We start from the raw sequence: 19,173 nt of genomic DNA on the forward strand, positions 1-19,173 counted from the left end.
TTAGATCGCCTGCAAACTAAAGACTAAAATTATTATTAGTTACTAGCTTAGCCCGCGACTACGTCTGCGTGGACTACACTTTCAAACCCCTATTTTACCCTCTTAGGGAATGGATCGTTCTATATTAATATTTATGAACTCAGAATTTTTTCCCTTTTTCATTTAATATCCCACTCGATACCATCGCAAAAAAAAAATTCTGGGACCCCCACTTTTTTTAATGTAACATCCGTCAGGTCGATTTTTTTTCGTATAAAATGTAGCCTATGTCACCCGGACCATAATAACGATTAACATCTCATTTATCAAAATCAGCCCAGTAATTTAGGTGGTACGGTCCAACACACAGTATCTGATACAAACATAGGTACATACATACAAAGACTGCTAAAATCATGACCTTTCTTTTGACTTTGCCGTAGTCGAGTAGTAAGGTATGATCGCAAAACATACCTGGTAACTTAATAATTTCCTCAACTAGTAACTAGTAACAATCCAGTAATAATTCGAATGCAACTAGTAACAATCCAGTAATAATTCGAATGCAGCGAGTTATGATTGCAATGCGGGATCAGAGGTCAACCGCGGCCGTTGAGCGGAATTCTACCGATCGGCCGATAACCGAGATATTTCTGACACACCTTAAGCGTAGATTGTAGTTTAACTGTAGATCCTTAACATACCTACATTGGCCTAACTCCAGATACAGCAAAATTGTTCCGTTCAATGTCTCAATTTTCTTATGCCTTTCTGACAAGTTCACGTGTTTGAGAATGGATTATTGGTGTTTCGGAGTTCCGTACCTGAAGGGTAAAAACGGGTTCAAACCCCTATTTTATTCCGATAAGGATTGAATTTTCAAAAATCCTTTCTTAGCGGATATCTATGTCATAATAGCTATCTGCATGCTCCCGATTCATCCAATAGTTATACATGATGTAGTATGAATAGTATATACATGATGACTCCTCGTCTTATCCTTTAGGTTCGAACATACGGGTTACCTGGGAGAGATCACTTTAGTGATAAGGTCGCCCTTTGTATTTTTATCTGTATCATTTATTATTTTCTTTGTAATTTTGTGCAATAAAGATGTTTAAATAAATAAATAAATAAAATAGTTGATAGTTGAGTTGTGCGTTGATGGATCAGTCAGTCAATCGGTCACCTTTACCTTTTATAAATACATACCTATTTAAGTCAGTCATTTATTTAAATTGGGTACTATAACTGTACACTTTCTGATTGGTAGGGGTGATAATTTATTACTTTAACTTAAGGGGCAAGCGACGGGTCTGCCCGCGAATTTCAAATATTATTTGGTTTTTCGCAATTTGTAAACTAATACGACAAAGTAGGCTTATGGCATTCTAGTTGCGACAATGGCAGTATCATCTCCACCTGTTTATATAAAAATCTTTACTTGAAAGAATCCAGTTTAAGAAAATAGCTCTCGACTTTAACTCACAAATTAGTCGATACTAGAGCTGATTTCTTAAACTGGACCCTTTCAAGTAAAACTTTAAACTAAAGCTACGAGAGTTCCAAGTGCGCCCAAATCTGAGAAGAACCCACAACAAACTCAGCCGGGTATTCATATTTAGATAAAAAACCATTAGAATGGAAAACAAATGACGTGATTCCGAATTTCATTAGCTTTGTATGAAGTCACATGATTCATACCTATATTAAGTTAAGCGTGTTATGTATGCCAAAGGATTTAAATTTTAACATAACTAACAAAAGTAGGTATGTTAGATTTGCATAAACTAGCTATTCGAGTCATTCCTGACGTTTCAGAGCCAGGTATCGAATCATTACCTACCCATCCATACTAATATCATAAATGCGAAAGCGTGTCTGTCTGTCTGTTGGGCTGCTAGCTTTTCATGGTCCAACAGTTCAACCGATTGATGAAAGGTACAGCGTTAGCTTGCATTCTGGGGAAGGACATAGGCTACTTTTTATCCCGGAAATCAAAGAGTTCCCAATGGATTCTTAAAGGTCCATCTGTTTTCAAAAAAAATTCGATAGATTCCCAACGAGTAAAACTGTAACACGATTGAGTGTGACTCGTTGGGAACCCATCAATAGCAACGAGTAGGTAATTTTGTTTCACCAGCTCTTGGCCTATTAGCATTGCATAACCGCGTCCTTGCGAGATGATGTCACGAATTCTCTCGCGATTCGCGTTTTGAATGGCCGGACGTGTACGTATTTTCCGACGTAAGGAAATAATTCCAATTGAGCTCATCGACCGAAACTGATTCTGTGGAGTACGCAGAGTCGCTGATAGTAGGGATAGTTACGCTGATACGAGGTAGTAGGGTACTGAATAATTCTTTGCGTGTTAGTACGTACTATCTAACACTAGCTTCTCTTTTCACCTAAGGTTGCCTGGTGGAGATTGCTCCAAGCAATAAGGCAGCCTTTGCACACAATTGTTTTTTTCTGTTTCTTCCTTTTGTTTTGTGTTCCTTTTCATGTTTTGTGTACAATAAAGATTTCATCTCTCTATCATCTGTCTATCTATATTCTATAGGTACGTATTTAAAGGTTCACATGTGCAAAGCTTGTTTATGTAACTAAGGGTCGATTTTTCAATCGTCAAATCTTTTATCTGAGGTATAAATTTGACGAATCTGAGGTATAAATTTTATCTGATCTTATCTTTATCTGAGGTATAAATTTGACGAATCGACAATACAAAAATTGTCAAACCCTAAAATTCCTCAGATAAAATTTATTTGATGATTGAAAAATCGGCCCTAAGTAGCATAAAAGGAAAACAAAGAGGCAGTTGAAAATCCTGGTAAATTGAAATCTATGCTTGGAGTTTTTCTACGTGATCAAATCAGAAATGAAGATTAATCATTAAGATTCGTCAGATGGAGGTATTTTAATATCGTCTACCTATTTGCTTCGAGCAAACGATTTTTCGCGTTACCTAAACCGGAATCTGGTCATTATTGTAACCCAGATAAGATAAAAAAACACTACAAGGATCAATTTATTGTAATCAGCTGATCTAATATACCAAATCAAAAATATTTTGCTTCCAACATTATTACCTACCAAAGACAAGTACGTTCATGTACTTACATGGCTTATAAAATTCATGCTCGCTGAAGAGTAAGACATAAGATACTAAAAGCACAAGATGAAAGAAATAGCGCTCTACAAAGTACCTATGTGAGAAGTATAGTTTAATGTAACGTGTCTAGGTACTTCTTCTTACGACGCAAAGGAGTGTTATTTAAGAGGGGTCTCTCCGTCACTCGCTTCATACATACGTAGTTCCAATTTCATTTGAATATTAAGAAACCAAAGTCCATGAAATTCTGCAGACATATTCTAGAAACTAATATCTATGTCTGTGGTTTTCCAGATTTCTGTTAAAATATTCGGTTTCAATGTTACGCGGTCTTAAAAATTTACATACAAATCTTTGAGCCCCTGTAATTTTAAAACTACATATTTTTAGAAAAATCTAAAACACCACAGACACAGATATTAGTTTCTAGAATATGTCTACAAAATTTCATGGACTTTAATTGCTTAATATTCAAATGAAATTGGAACTACGATTGTATGAAGCGAGTGACGGAGAGAGCCCTGTTAATACAATTGTTTGCATCTGTCATTTTGCCTTTTATTCGTCGCAAAGCCACTCTTTTGAACTCATAGGACAGATGAAAGACTCATACATAGAAAAGACTTCAATAAACACCAAGAAGAACTCACAAGACATACGAACGACACCACGTCACAAACAAACAAGCATAATAACAATATGATGATTATTGTAACAAAAATGTAAACAACTTACATCCAGTTAAGAGTCATTTATCTTACGATTTATGTAGGCACTTTTTTTGCACGTCTGCTTCTGAGGCTTCTGCTCTTAGGTTTAAATCCATAGAGCGCACTTTGACTTTGCTTAGACTTAAGTTTCGGTTAGAATGAGACAGATTTGTGCCAGCGGTATAACGCTGTCTCGTTTTAACAGTGTCTTATTTCTGAGCAAAGTCCAAGTGCGCTGTATAGATCCTTAGCCTTATTGAGACCATAGCTGATGCTGAAATCACACTCTTGCCAACAAACCCTGATCGTTTTGAACAGTAGCTGAGGCTGCTGGCTTTACTCCATAAAACTTACTCATAATATTATCTGGCATTGGTGACCACCAGAATCTTGCATAGCAAGTGTTACTTTGCGGAAGTCCTTGATACAGAAAGAACAACAAGCGTAATTCGCTTTAAATTATAATCCACCAAAATAGACAGATCTGTATGGTAGCGTGCAGCATACGTTTTACACCACGTGCCCTCCCACTACTAAAGAAACAGAAAAAGCAAGCAATATATCCCACAACCACCTCCAGTGTCTGAGTAAAAGGTACGTTGTTTTTAAGAAGATTTGTGAGGTGTTGTGTGGTGGTGATGCGCATTGCTTGCTTTTCCTGCTTCTTTAGCAGTGGGAGTGCGTGCGGTGCATATCGCATACGATGCAGCCTGCATATCTTATACCATACAAATATGTTGTGATGGATTATAGCGAATTAAATTATTGTTCCCTGTACACCAGTATATTCTTATTTATGAAGTTCTTCTGTTGGTTGGATGGATGGCTTCTAGGTAATCTACTACGCTACACTTACCTTGTGCTCTGCAAAATCTTGACTTTACTCTTCAAGAGGATTATACAATGTACATAGCGCTTTTCTGCCGGTCTAATATGAGTTCATCTCTACGCCTCGCTACAATGATAGTCTCCTGAAATGAAAGAATAGTAGATGGTGAGACTTACCTGTAACCGCCTATCGTCCTCTTTGGCGTGCTGGCCCAAATGCGGTTGGCAAAGCTCCTCGTCTCTCTTCTGCAAGCATACGAATACTTAAGGTCTATTTCATTGATATAAGGAACCAAAGATACACAGTTTTTTTGTACACTACAAAAAGGTTAGGTTAATACTTCGTCGACCTTATTAAAGTTAGTATGGACATATGAACGAATTAATACACTATACTTTTATTGCATAAAACAAAAAAGAAATAGAAAGTCTTAAACCAAGTTAGGAAGAAGTAAACTTCGCAGATTTATCGCTGCATAGTGATTTCTTCAAAGCAAATTAACCAAAGCAAAACCAAAAAGAACTTAATAAGAACGAAATTTCACGTGAATTTTAACCAATACGGTTCTTTGCAAGTTCTGAAATAAATCTTGCTTAGCTTAAGGATTTAAAAAGCACCGATTAATTTAATTTCTTAATGTTTGCACTCATTTCCAGCCCTACTTTTATGTACCTATCTCTGGGGTTATAGTACAATCTGCTAGTCTTCACGAATACTTAGTGAAAATGGCTCAAGCAAGGAATGAGTGGCAAATGACATATAAGTTCTTAATCACTTTTTCAGCGCTTGACTGCAATCAGACCTGCTGTGGCAAGTGATGATGCGGTGAGTGCACTTGCCTAGAGGATGCCTGTTCACTCTTGACTTGGGTACCAATGTTAATAATCCAATATCCCAGCGATTAGAAATGGGAAAGCAAATCGCTTAATAAGTTATGATATGAAATGAAAAAAGTTAACACGTGTTGCCTATTTTTCTATTAGCTTTCAGGTTCAATCGAAAGCTACCAGCACGCTGGTACTAAGCGCTGCACCGCTTCGGAATCAATCCAACCGATAAACACTTCTGCAACTGTGTATCTTGGTCATGGCATTATATCAATGGATCTACTAACTACACTAGAAGACGTACGTTTCGGCGGGACGACTGCCTCGTTCAAGCTGGTCGGTGGTCTTACCTGTGTCCGCCTGTCATCGTCTCTGGCGCGCTGCTCGGCTTGCCGCTTGCGCCGCTCCTCGTCTCGCTTCTCGCGATGCGCTTGCGCAGCCGCCGCGTGTGCTCTGAGCTCGTCTAGTCGCTTTCTTTGTTCAGCTTCGCGCCGCTCGCGCGCCAATCTCGCTCGGTCTAGGGCTTCTGTGGACATGGAAAAAATTATCTTATTAAACATCTTCTTCACCCTAGACATCAAACAGTGTTCTTCCGATTCAGCTTATTTTTAAGCGACTTCCTCCTCGCTATACTTACAAAGGCCAAGTTAGTACTACTACCAATCTAAAGGTACGCCTCTTATAGTGATTCTGGGTTTGCATAATATTATGTGGCATTAAAATTTTTACTGGTTTTATTCTTTTTTTTATTTCTCTCAAGATATAATTGACAGATAGGTAGAGTGGGTTGTTCTCGTGAGTAGCACTGTGACGCAACGGGAAAAAAATCTCTCGAGTCTTAGTATGACGCATGAGGAATTGTGTCAAAATTTGGATACATACTCGTATAAGAGTGGGGCGCACAGTATTAACTAGACTCATAGACAATAGTAACAAAAATTGTTATATATATTCAAGTTGTGTAGGTATAGCTACTTATTAAATAGGTACCTTAATAAAAGCAATACTAAGGCGAACAATAAGACAAACATCGTCAGTCGGCCACCAATAGCGTCGTCACTCGTAATAAATAAACCGATACTATAAATAAATAATAGTTCATCGACTGCTCCAAAACTAATCACGGAGCATTTCAGCACTTTCACTTACATGCCAAGCTTCAATAAAACTGTACGTCTATAAGGATTGAGCATACACAAGGCGGAGTGAGTGAGTCGCGTTCTGCGGAGCGTGCAGCGTGCGGTCAGAGTGAACTGGAGTGAGGAAACTCTCGATTTGGACCCCACGGCTGCGGTAGAATGATAGATACTATGTCACAATAGCATTCACCTCTGATTGGTTGACACTCGATGCCTATTAGCTACAAAGCATTGTTGCAACAAGAATAGCATAAATTCAGCCAATCACAATAATTGGCATTGAAATAATGATTGATGTAGATTTTTTGGAATCGAAGAACTGAATCGACATCTGTGAAATATTAGGCGAGGGGTTCACGACAGTTAGGGTACTTCTAAATCCGAGGCTTCGACGTCACTGGCAGGCGTCCAATGTTACCTATATTTGACGGTCCGTAGCCTATGAAATGACTATGTTTGAATGAATGAATGAATGGTTTTCTTAATTTCACGGCACCCATAGCCTAATATTTGACAGATCGTCGATTGACGATTCAAGATCAAACGATTTGGACGATTTTGTCTCATGCAATACTTATTGGTATTGATGTCAGCTATTGACTTATGCAGGTTTTATGCATGGCCGCTATTTTAAAAAAAAAGCAAACAGCGGAAATGCAGGTAGGCCAGGCTCCATACAAAAAAATTCAAACCCCTTTTAGTCGCGCGCCGCAGAATCGCGCTTTATTTGTCCAAGCCTTTACGCCGCGTCGTCCGATAGTTCACGCTTAATAAAATCTGATCCAGCCAAAATGAAACGCGTGCCTAATAACGTTGATTCAAAATCATCTACCTATAAATGGGGAGAAAGAATGTCTTTTTTCTTGCTCTAGATCTATTCTAGTACCTAAATATATTGAAAGTAGATACTTTTTAAAATAGAAATTCAATCTCTTTACTCATCAATTTAAGTTGATGATGCTGCTAAATATTTGTTTTGAAAGAAATCATGTGTGGCCATTGAATTATTATGTATCGACGTGTGTGGCAAATAAAGTGTACGAGTAGGTACGTAAATCTATGCAGCATGCACTCGTCTGGCGTTAAGGTAGATCCACACCTACGCACGTGCACGAACCGTGCACACAACGCGCATCGAATTCGAACGCTTATGGGACGCGTCACGGTCTCTCCGCGCACGTGCATGAATGCGTATTATCTATTTGTACTCACGAACATGTTCACGCTGTGACTTGTACAATATGCGTCCGAACCGCTTGCAATCACTCGTGGACGCGTCCACGTGACGTATACATTACGTCTTTCAGTGCTCGTTCTGTGCACGGTTCGTACGCGTACGCAGGTGTGGTATAGCACTTGGGCGCAAAGCATTCCTACGGAATGGAGTGGAGCGGAGCCGCAGTGTCTCGTTTGATGACAACTAAGGCCTCATTTATACGCTTTTTAACGGACGTTAAAAAAGCTCTCGTATAAATGAGTTCTTAATCACAGCCCAATTTATTTTGACATACCGGCGAAATTCGTATCATCATGCAATTGTTCATAGGCAACGGTAATCACGTAACATCAGGTGATCCGCCTGCTCGCTATTTTAATTTAAAAAAAAAAAATCAACATCATGACCGACCCATCGCCGGCCCACTACTGAGCACAGGTCTCCTCCTCTCGGAATGAGAAATATTTAGGCCATATCCGCCACGCTGGTTAAGTGCAGATTGGCAGATTTGTGAGAGCGTGGTGGACTATGGCCAAACCCTTTTCATACTGAGAGGAGACCTGTGCTCTATGGATTGATTATGATAATAAAGGCAAATAAAGATCCATACCTACTAATATAATAAATGCGAAAGTGTGTCTGTCTGTCTGCTAGTTTTCACGGCCCAACCGCTGAACCGATTTTAATGAAATTTGGTACAGACTTGGGGTACATTCCGGGGAAGGATATAGGCTACTTTTTATCCCGGAAAATCAAAGAGTTCCTACAGGAGTTAAAAAAAAAACGAACTCCACGCGGGCGAAACCGCGGGCATCCTCTAAAGTTGAAATAAATAAGACCGTAATTTCTAAAAAAAAGTTGTCGACAATTTTTTTTATTTGAAAGCGTAATAAAATTTCCTTTGACATTTCTGCTGGGCACTTTCTTTTGACAAACTTTGAGCATTTCTTGGACCAACTTCCAAACAAGTCAAGCACCGTTTCCAAGTGCCCGTAGCGGACGAATTGACCCAATTATTTACTAACACGTAGGCACGCCCACCGGCACGCCATATAAAATAGTTATAAAGGTCACTCAATAACATTGGTGCTACCTACGTCCTACTTAATATGCATAATGTTGTGAAGGTACTGATAAATGCCTATGTTTTGAAACGATGAGATAATTATTGAAAATAGTGAAATAATAAATTCAGCACTTCGTCTGTGTTGGTGTTAGCTGGCGGGCGTGCTCTGCCATTTTGGTGTGTTTTTTTTGTTAAAACTGACTGGAAAGCGCTCTAAGAGGGTGCCGTGCGTGTGTCGGCGAGCGCCGGCACAGACGGGGTCCATACTTGTATAGTTTAAACAAACTTGACATTGGCTAATCTTTGTAAAGCCAGACGAGAGAGAAAAAATAATAATAAATTCATCACCATCATCATCATCTGCGGTGGTATGGTCATGTCATGAGAAGATCCGAGATCACATGACCAGAAGCGTAATACATGTTAGCGCTGGACCCAGATGAAGGGGCAGACCTCGACGAAGCTGGATTTCAGTTATAGTATTGAACGACCTCAAAACAGCCCAAATAGACTCAATGGCGACCCAAAACAGAACAACTTGGATATATTATACTTATGGTTAGGAGAGCCGACCACAATTAACATGGGAAAAGGCTAGGTCTATATATAACAACCGATAGATGTCTACTGGTCTGATAGAGGTCCCTTGTAGGGACTTTCACACACCACGGTCTTGAGCCGCCTGAATCCAGCGGCTCCCTGCTACTCGTTTGATGTCGTCTGTCCACTTAGTGGATAATAGTATTTTACTTAACTAGGCACTTAAAATATTGTGGTTTTAACAACAGCCATATTATCCCGAAAAATCAATGAGTTTTCACGGGATTTTTAAAAACCTATATCCATGCGAACGAAGTCCCGGGTATCTGCAGCTAGTACAATAATATTATAATCCACGAGACAAAAATACAGAGCAAAACTTATTAGTCAAGCAATGTTGACCCAGTTATAGATAAATGAATGGATCTCAATTACTGCCACGGTTCTAATTCAGGCTGTCGGTCTCGGTTATTATCAAACCCGTGGTAGCAAATTCGTCTTTAACGAGGCGTTGCGGACTTTAGATTGTTTCATATAAACGTGATTAACTGCCTCATCATCATCTCAACCCCCCACCGGCTCACTACTGAGAACGGGACTCTTCTCAAAATTCAAAATTTTTCAAAATCCTAAACGTTTATTCAATTAAACTGGCCATGATGGCCAGTAGCCAAGTGCAGATTTCACACACCTTTGAGAACTTATAGGAAACTTGTCAGGCATGCACTCACGATGGTTTTCTTCACTGTAAAAGCAAGTGATATGTATTTAATTCCAATTAATTGTAACTCGGCTGGCGTCTCGTCCTTTTAAAATCAACTGAGAAGTCCTCTGCTTCGCCTCGGTCTTCCAATATTCCTAGTAATCGCTTTATTTTAGGCCTGGACTGTTATGTACAATTACCGTTTGGGAGCTGTGTCGTGTAAGTGAGCTACGACTTTTAGGCTATCAAGTGTCTGCCTGATTACTTGATTAGTAGTTAAGTCTTGTAATAGTTAATTGCTAGGAATTTTTGGAAGATAGATAGATTAGATTACTGATGGACTTGGAATGAAAGTGTAGAAGTGAGAAGAATGGAAGTGATTAAAAATATGGAATATGCACAATTTTGAATACTGCCCAAACATGGTAACCTAGGTATTTCTCGATAACTAGCTCAATTTTAAAAGACGGTAACTATTAACTCATAGTTATTTAAAACAACTATTAAATAACTATTTGATTAAGTACTTACTTTCAGCTAGCTGCTACTAGCTACTATTGAAAATATATCAGCATCTATTAGACGCTAATGTTGATTTGTAAAAATGTATCATCAGTATCAAATACTACAATTATAATTTCCACAGAAACTAACATCTGAACATAAAAGCCGAGTAAACTTTAAACGCTTCATTAACCGCTGTACGTAATGGCTTATTAAGTAATTAACTAGCAGCTAAGTGGTTACTACTGCTTGAACCCAAAAAATTCAAGTGAGATGAGTTGTTACTGTGGTTACCTCGCTACGGATGGGTCTTTAGGAATCCCGTGGGAACTCTTAGATTTTCCGGGATAAAAAGTAGCCTATGTCCGTTCCCGGGATATAAGCTAACTCTGTATCTTTCGTCAGATCGGTTAAACTGTTGGACCGTGAAAAGGTAGCAGACAGACAGACAGACACATTTTCGCATTTGTAATATTATAGTATGGATTTAGGTAATCCATTACTTCCATGTGTTTCTTAGTTTAAGAGTTATAACTTTTAAATAGCAGTTTTTCATATTTCATTTTTGTTATGCTTCAAATGTTTAACGTCTTTTCATCCGATTCAGTGGTCTCATTTTAATTAAGTAATCGTTAAAATTATCTTTATAACTGACATCAATGTTAACTGCCCGTTTAACGGTTCACTATATTTCTTGGCCTTTAAATTTTCACTTGCGCTAAGGAGGTTCTTAAGAACCTCTACGTACTTCTTATGTAGGTACTTAGTGAATTCTACTTTCCGTTTCTTATAACACTTAACTTGACACTAAGTAGTTATTGCAATTTTGGAATAAATCATGTATACCTGAATAAAGTGCACTAACAAAAATGGGTGAAACTAGTCCATTATTCATCGTCAAAAAAAATATGGAAAAAACTTTTAAGTACTTAAGCTACGATTTTTTTTTTGTCTATGAAAAATAGTCTAGTTTCACCCATATTCGTTTGTGCACTTTATCCAGGGACACACTGTTGTTGATTTTTTTATATTATCTGTGTTACCAGTTCCTGTTTTCAAAATGACACATGAATGTCAATGTCAACTCAACTGTACACTTTTACACTGCTACACGGTCAAGGCACATCGGATTGAGATGTAGATAGATGTACGTATTACGGTTGCTTTTTGTGAGTAGAAAGGTGTTGTGATGGATTGGGTACATTTTTTACTTTACATATTTAGAGTGCAAGTCCCTCCAAGAGACCTCTGTCCACTGCTGCTGGTCTCTTGGAGGGACTTGCACTCACCACGGTCTTATAAATTCAAAACCTTCTGCACCTTCTAGGTAAACGCGTCCCATCTTAGACCACATCATCACTTTCCATCAGGTGTGATTGTGGTCAAGCGCTTACCTATAGAGAATATAAAAAAAAAAAACCCCCCGCCGGGAATCGAACCAGGGACCTCCCACTAATAAGACCACAGCGATTACCACTGCGTCCAAGGAAGCCGGCAAAACTTAATCAAGGTTGAATTTCTCGAGAATTCTATCATCCATGTCATTTGTCCATGTATCTAAATGACCATGTCATTACTAAAACCCAGATAAAATCAGCATTAAGGCTAGTTTCTCCGGCACACGACACGATTCGATCGACTTTTCCCGCAAGTGTATTGCGTTTTTTGCTCCAAGCCTCCAATGCTCGACTCCAAGATGAATAATGGTTGCATACAAAAAAATTACTCACAAAAAGTAGTCTAGCTTAAAAATGGTGAATGTACATCAGGGGCATCTTTAGAATTGTATTATTTTTGTATGCAGTATACCCTACCTCACACTAATATTATAAAGGCGAAAGTTTGTGTGTGTGTGTGTGTGTGTGTGTGTGTGTGTTTGTTACTCCTTCACGCCTTCAAATGGAATGGAGATAGATAATATGGAAAGAGATAGATAGATAATAGAGGCTACTTTTTATCCCGGAAAATCAAAGAGTTCCCACGGGAATTTAGAAACCCTTAATCCACGCGGGCGAAGTCGCGGGCATCGGCTAGTTATTCATAGTTATTTGATATCACTTAATTTTATTTTCAAGATTTCCTTCCGTGATTGTTTTATTGATTTCGGTGTAACTATGCATAAATTTTCGCTGGTCAAGATTTGTAGCATAACTGTTAGTTACATTACGTTTACCGGTAAACTTCGACCGCCAATAAAACCATAATGGGTTGTACAAGTCAGGGTTTGTTAACTTTGGGTCTACTTTTAACTTTAACTGTGGAGGTATGAAAGCTAACTTGTGTAACCTCACTTTGCTTTATATTGGTAGTCCAAGTTTAACGCTACGTAACAACAACTTGTCAGGCAGTTAAACATTAGTAAGGAAAATGTTAATCAGTAGTAACTAACAGTTAGTGATTTTAATTGCAGATTAGCCTAGTCATAACATGGCACAAAGTAAACGAAAAGACCAATAAAGGAACAGTCAACATAATCATCATCAACACATCGCCGGGTCACTACCGAGCACGGGTCTCCTCTCGGAAGAAGTATTTGGTCATAATCTACCACGTTGCTAAGTGCGGATTTGCAGTCAAGAACAGTAGTAAAAGTTTTTTTTTTATTCACTACTAGCTGATGCCCGCGACTTCGTTCGCGTGGATGTAGGTTTTTGAATAATCCCGTGGGAACTCTTTGATTTTCCGGGATAAAAAATAGCCTATGTGCTAATCCAGGGTATAATCTATCTCCATTCTAAATTTCAACCCAATCCGTCCAGTAATTTTTGCGTGAAGGAGTAACAAACACACACACACACACACACAAACACACACACACACACACAAACACACACATACAAACTTTCGCCTTTATAATATTAGTGTGATAGGCAAGCGCTTGACCACAATCACACCTGATGGAAAGTGATGATGTGGTCTAAGATGGGACACGTTTACCTAGAAGGTGCCTATTCACTCTTGTTTTAAAGATACCCGTTATTTTAATTGCAGATTTGGCTAGTCAAAACGTGAACGGAATTAAATGAAAAGATTAATATAGTTTCTGGAAATACTAAAACGATGAACGATGGTCAATCCAACAAGATAAATTACGTAAGCTCTGAATCCAATACAACTGATAAGCAAGATGGAATGTTTGCTGATAACAGCTCAATATTGTTGGCTATTTAGTACAACGACGTAGTTAGGTACTGCATTCACTTAACCCAGTTTTAGTCTTCATTGAGATGAATTTGCTGATACAGACAATTCTTAAAGAGAATTAAGATAAAAAGGGTAGTTAATTGTTACCGCAGTGAAATAAATTTCACTTTAGAGCTATTTCGGAGAAATAGAGCTATTTCGGAGATACCATTCAGTGACTTAAGTAATAAAACCCAACATCTAATCAGAGTAGTTTTTTTTTTACATTACGAGAAAGCCTTCGACGAAGAAGTGACTAGCTATCGACTGTTTTCTCGCTCAAGAAACGTACAATCGATGTATACTTATCCCGTGTCAATAAAAGAGACAAATATACCTATTAAAGTAAGTCGATCGCTGACTGTACACAATGGCGTCGATTATCAATATTTCTCTAACTACTAGAGTATCTGCATTTTTTTCTTTTTAATATTGCTAAAAAACGACGGAAGATATTGAATTTCAAAGAAGGCTCTAAATTTAAGTGCACTCTACAAAAAGGAATAGGCTCACGACTGACCACAAAAGTCACGAGGTTTGACAGCTCTAAATTAAATTAGATTTGCCTGTCCTATTCTTATTACATTGGTAAAAAAACAAGTACTAATATCAGCAAGAGCAAGAACCCTCTCTCCACTAGTTCGTTGCAGCGACAAGAGCTATAAAAGAAAAACTCGCACAGCGACGCTCTCTTGGCAGTCAAAACCCTCGCGCAGAGACCGATGCGAGTGATCCTCCATCAGTCACACACATAACCCACAGTCGCTCATAGCCCAGCGACAAAACCGCCCAACTACACACTCGCTTCTCGTTGCTCGCCAACTCGTTTCTAGTTTTCAGCTCAAGACAACAAGTCAAAATCAAAGTCAAATCATTTATTCAAATTGGGTACCATTGTACACTTTTTGATTGTCAATTGTTGAATTATGATAAAAATTAATAAATTATTATGTAGGTAATCTTAAAACTATAGCTACGAAGGTTCAAACGCACCCAGGTCTGAGACGAGCCCACAACAAATTCAGCCAGGTAGAAGGGAGATACCTATTTTAATGGTATTACATTGAGGTACTATTTTAGATCACATACACTGTACAGTGTACACATGCCAGATCTTGTTAGACAAAGACTTTCAACTTTAATCCCAAATTCGCCTACTTCGTATATAACCGAAATTAAAGGAAAATTGTCAGAAAAAGCCTAGCAATTTTCACGCAATTTGTAAAGGATTACTTTACAGAAGACAATGGAATTGTCAAGGCAAAATTCAAATCAGGGTTTAGATTACACAAAAATAGGTGAGATTTGCCCCATTTGAACATGGAGAGAACTTTTTCTGTTGTTCATTTGGCAACCATTTTCTTTTTGGTTTACTTAACTGAATTGAATAGAAAAAATTTAAACTACAACAAGTCAGTTATAACAATTCAGTTAAATGGGTTAACAAACACTTTCTTCCAGTCTTCTGTTGGATGTAGACAGAAAAAAGTGGATTCCTGAAATGAAATTTTTTATCTCGGCCTTATTTTACGGTAGACGAAAAATGGATTTCTTCAAGCAGTTGTTATGTAATGTAGGTACGTACGCAAAATGCATCATTTTTATTATTTCCCTCTTTCTAATTTTGATTAATACATACACCACATACTATTAATAGTCACCTATAGTTACCTATTTGAAAGTGTTTTTGTTTATTTGTTTGTTACTTATTGATGTTTCAACAACTCAATCGATTTCAAAGAAATCTGCAATGCCAATTAGAGAATGATAAAGGGTCTTCATCCCTGTGAAAATAAAGGATATTACTTAAGTAATTATTTACATACATAATTTTGTAAAATCTTATTCCACGTGGACAACCCAAATGGCAATAACTAGTAGGTATGAAATAGTTAATTGATAAACAATCAAGAGCAATATCTTAATTAAGTTAGTCAGTCAGTTACATGATTACAAACGAGAAATTACTGTTGAAATGAAACTTAATCTTTCGATCTACCAAATAGAGTACAAAACTTTCACTGGATGCTAAATTCAGTTTCAATTGACTGCAGCGATGTAGGGGTAAAGACAACGAAAAGAAAGTAATTAGTGCTCTAATAGATGCTGTCTGCTTTTAAAGTGATTACACTGTAGAACATCCGGCTCTACGCGTTGCTTAGGTATAAAAAAGGTCGTATTTGCACATTTAGGTGTTCGAGCCTTTAGGCTTGACCCACTGTGAGATATAAAATACTAGCTGATGCCCGCGACTTCGTTCGCGTGGATGTAGGTTTTTTAAAATTCCCGTGGGAACTCGTTGATTTTTCGGGATAAAAAGTAGCCTATGTGCTAATCCAGGGTATAATCTATCTCCATTCTAAATTTTAGCCCAATCCGTCCAGTAGTTTTTGCGTGAAGGAGTAACAAACATACAAACACACACACACACACACACACACACACACACACACACACACACACACACACACATACAAACTTTCTCCTTTATAATATTAGTGTGATAAAGACTATGGCGGAGCAGTCGAAATCGAGCGCGAATAGGGTGTTTACATAACTCCTTGATAAAACATGGCAGTCTTTCTGTTTGGCGGCGGCATTTGAAATGTGAACGGAAGTAACGTAAACGTTACAATGAAAGCTTTGAGTTAACCACATTCAATTCGTGCCTACTCAAGTTATTTTGCTTCAAAAGTGGGATTTGAGAAACGGATTATATTTTATCGGATTTAGATATCCAATATCCATATATACAGACATGAATGCATCATTAAATAAGTATATTATATGTTACAATGCTGACTAGGTACCTATACATATTAGATTCTAGTTTTAATCAAAACAATCCAAAAATACGGACGAGAAAATGAAGCTATACAACCTCATTCCACCCATGAATCACCTAAGCATAAATCTTTAAGCCCCCTCTAGCAAGGTCTAAAGTTATTCAGCACAAGACTCGGGTAATCCGTGGGCTTACATTAATATTCAACACCTAACATTTCCCCATCCGTGTAAGATATTCCAAATACTTTAATGCCTACGCAAAATATATTTACGGCAAGGTGACAAAAATTATTCAATTAACTCCCCAAACAGTTGCTTTGAAAAGGATTTTGAGTTTAATCGCAAATGATAAAGAGTTGATTTTCAAATACAGCCGAAGTACCGTTTATTGACCGCAGGCATTGCAAGGTCGTTTCCCAACAAGGCGGTGATTTTCATTTAGGCATCAGCAGACGTGCCAATTTCGAATTCCAACTTAGGCCGCTTTTTTACCCGACTACGGCAAAGTCAAAAGGACGGGTTATGATTTTAGCAGTCTATGTACTTATTTAATCAATAAGATGAAACTAGCATCCAGTTGAATGGTAGTGGGTTAAAGTTACGTTAACGTTAAACTTTGACCAATAAAAATGACGGGGGTTGCACAAGTTAATAGTTCTTCATACCTCCATGATTAAAGTGAAAGGTAGGTTTACAAATTTTTACTTGTACAACCCACTTTGCTTTTATTTACGGACAGTTAAAGTTTAAATATAACCGTAACTTTAACCGTCTACCATGCAATGCAAGTGAGCCTAAGGGTGAGGACTGAGGACTATGAAGCGTACTTAGTTTGCTGGGAGTTTATATTAGACATAAATCTGTCTCGTTTTACGTCTGAGCAAAGTCAAAGTACACGCTATTAAAATGAAAAATATTTAAAAATATATTTATTTACCAAAAGAACAAAGACAGTAAGTATTTTAATGTGACCGATAACACTTGTACCAATCCTGTATCGTGAGTATCTATTTCACGTACATAATATAGATCTACAGTCACTGAGGATGACAGATGTTATATAACAAGTGTAAATTAAAAATTTATAACACCCTCGATAAGTGAAGGTTACAGTAACTAGAAAAGAGCAGATAACTTTCAAACGGCAGAACCGATTTTCTTGGATTATAGCTAAGAACACTCTCGATCAAGCCACCTTTCAAACAAAAAAAACTAAATTAAAATCGGTTCATTAGTTTAGGCGCTACGATGCCACAGACAGATACACAGATACACGGATACACACGTCAAACTTATAACACCCCTCTTTTTGGGTCGGGGGTTAAAAAACTAAAGATAAATTCTGGTCGGCCTAACTTTATTTGAACACCTACTTGCGTGTCAAATTGTTGACACTAAACCAATCGAGGGCTGGTTGGTTATTATTTTGTGACTGGTCGTACGGAAGGCGGAACGGTCGATAGTTGACCTTGTTGGCACGTGTCTTGGCGGCTATAAAATTTAAAATTTATCAGAAATGTCGTTGCACCTGGACAGTGTTTAGCTAAGTCTAGACGTTCGTGAAAAATTTATGAGATGATTTGTGGCATCACTTGAAAATAGCTCTGTAATTATCATCACGATCATCCATCATTAGAATCACGATAGATTTGTGGACTTAATTTAGCGTAACTAGCAAACTGTTGAAATACAAGTGTAAATTAAAAATTTATAACACTCCCGACAAGTGAAGGGTACAGTAACTCGAAAAGAGCTCAAACTTTCAAACGGCTGAACCGATTTTCTTGGATTATAGCTAAGAACACTCTCGATCAAGCCACCTTTCAAACGAAAAAAAACTGAATTAAAGTCAGTTCATTAGTTTAGGAGCTACGATGCCACAGACAGATACACAGACACACAGATACACAGATACACACGTCAAACTTATACCACCCCTCTTTTTGGGTCGGGGGTTAAAAATGTGATTTATATTTAGTAACTTTATTATTCTAAGAAGTAACTAATATTTAAGGCCTTAACAGAGCTCTCTCCGTCACTTACTCCATACAATCGTAGTTCCCATTTCATTTGAATATTAAGCAACCAAAGTCCATGAAATTTTGCAGACATAGTTTAGAAACTAATATCTGTGTCTGTGGTGTTTTAGATTTTTCTAAAAATATGTAGTTTTAAAATTACAGGGGCTCAAAGATTTGTATTTTTCTTCAAAAAAAGGCCCAACTTTGTGCTCGTTTTTCTAGACAACGAAGCAATTTAATGAAATTTGGAAAAACCACAGACCTAGAAAATTTAATGAATATTATGTAGTAAAAAAATTATCGTTATATATTTTATATTGTTATAATTATGTGGGAACTACGAAAACCAGAAATTACACCCAGAAATCTTGAAAATTTCGTGCTGTCTCGATTTGTGCAAGCGGGGTGGTGAAGTGCGGGGGACGACACGTGAAACTGACAGAAACTGACAGTCTAAACACACGGGCCACATTTAGACTGCACCCAACTCCAAACTTGTCGATAGGTCTAACTAAATACACTGGTACATTTCAACTTGCGTTAGACGTATGCGT

The 19,173-nt window shown here is 37.8% G+C and overlaps 1 protein-coding gene across 7 annotated transcripts in view; it reads right to left on the reverse strand.

The window, feature by feature from the left end:
• LOC123876856 (apical junction molecule-like) overlaps positions 1-19,173 on the reverse strand; it is a 79,266-nt gene that overhangs the window by 40,792 nt on the left and 19,301 nt on the right. For 6 of the 7 annotated variants that reach the window (XM_045923236.1, XM_045923239.1, XM_045923238.1 and 3 more), the window contains exons 2-3: positions 5,811-5,986; positions 4,810-4,878 (exon numbers count right to left, since the gene is read on the reverse strand). In XM_045923236.1, coding sequence (XP_045779192.1) covers positions 4,810-4,878; positions 5,811-5,986 — 245 coding nt within the window. The remainder of the gene's footprint in view (positions 1-4,809; positions 4,879-5,810; positions 5,987-19,173) is intronic. The other variant, XM_045923237.1, reaches the window with a different exon arrangement.

Source organism: Maniola jurtina, chromosome 22 (assembly GCF_905333055.1).
Source record: "Maniola jurtina chromosome 22, ilManJurt1.1, whole genome shotgun sequence".
Lineage (NCBI taxonomy): Eukaryota > Metazoa > Arthropoda > Insecta > Lepidoptera > Nymphalidae > Maniola > Maniola jurtina.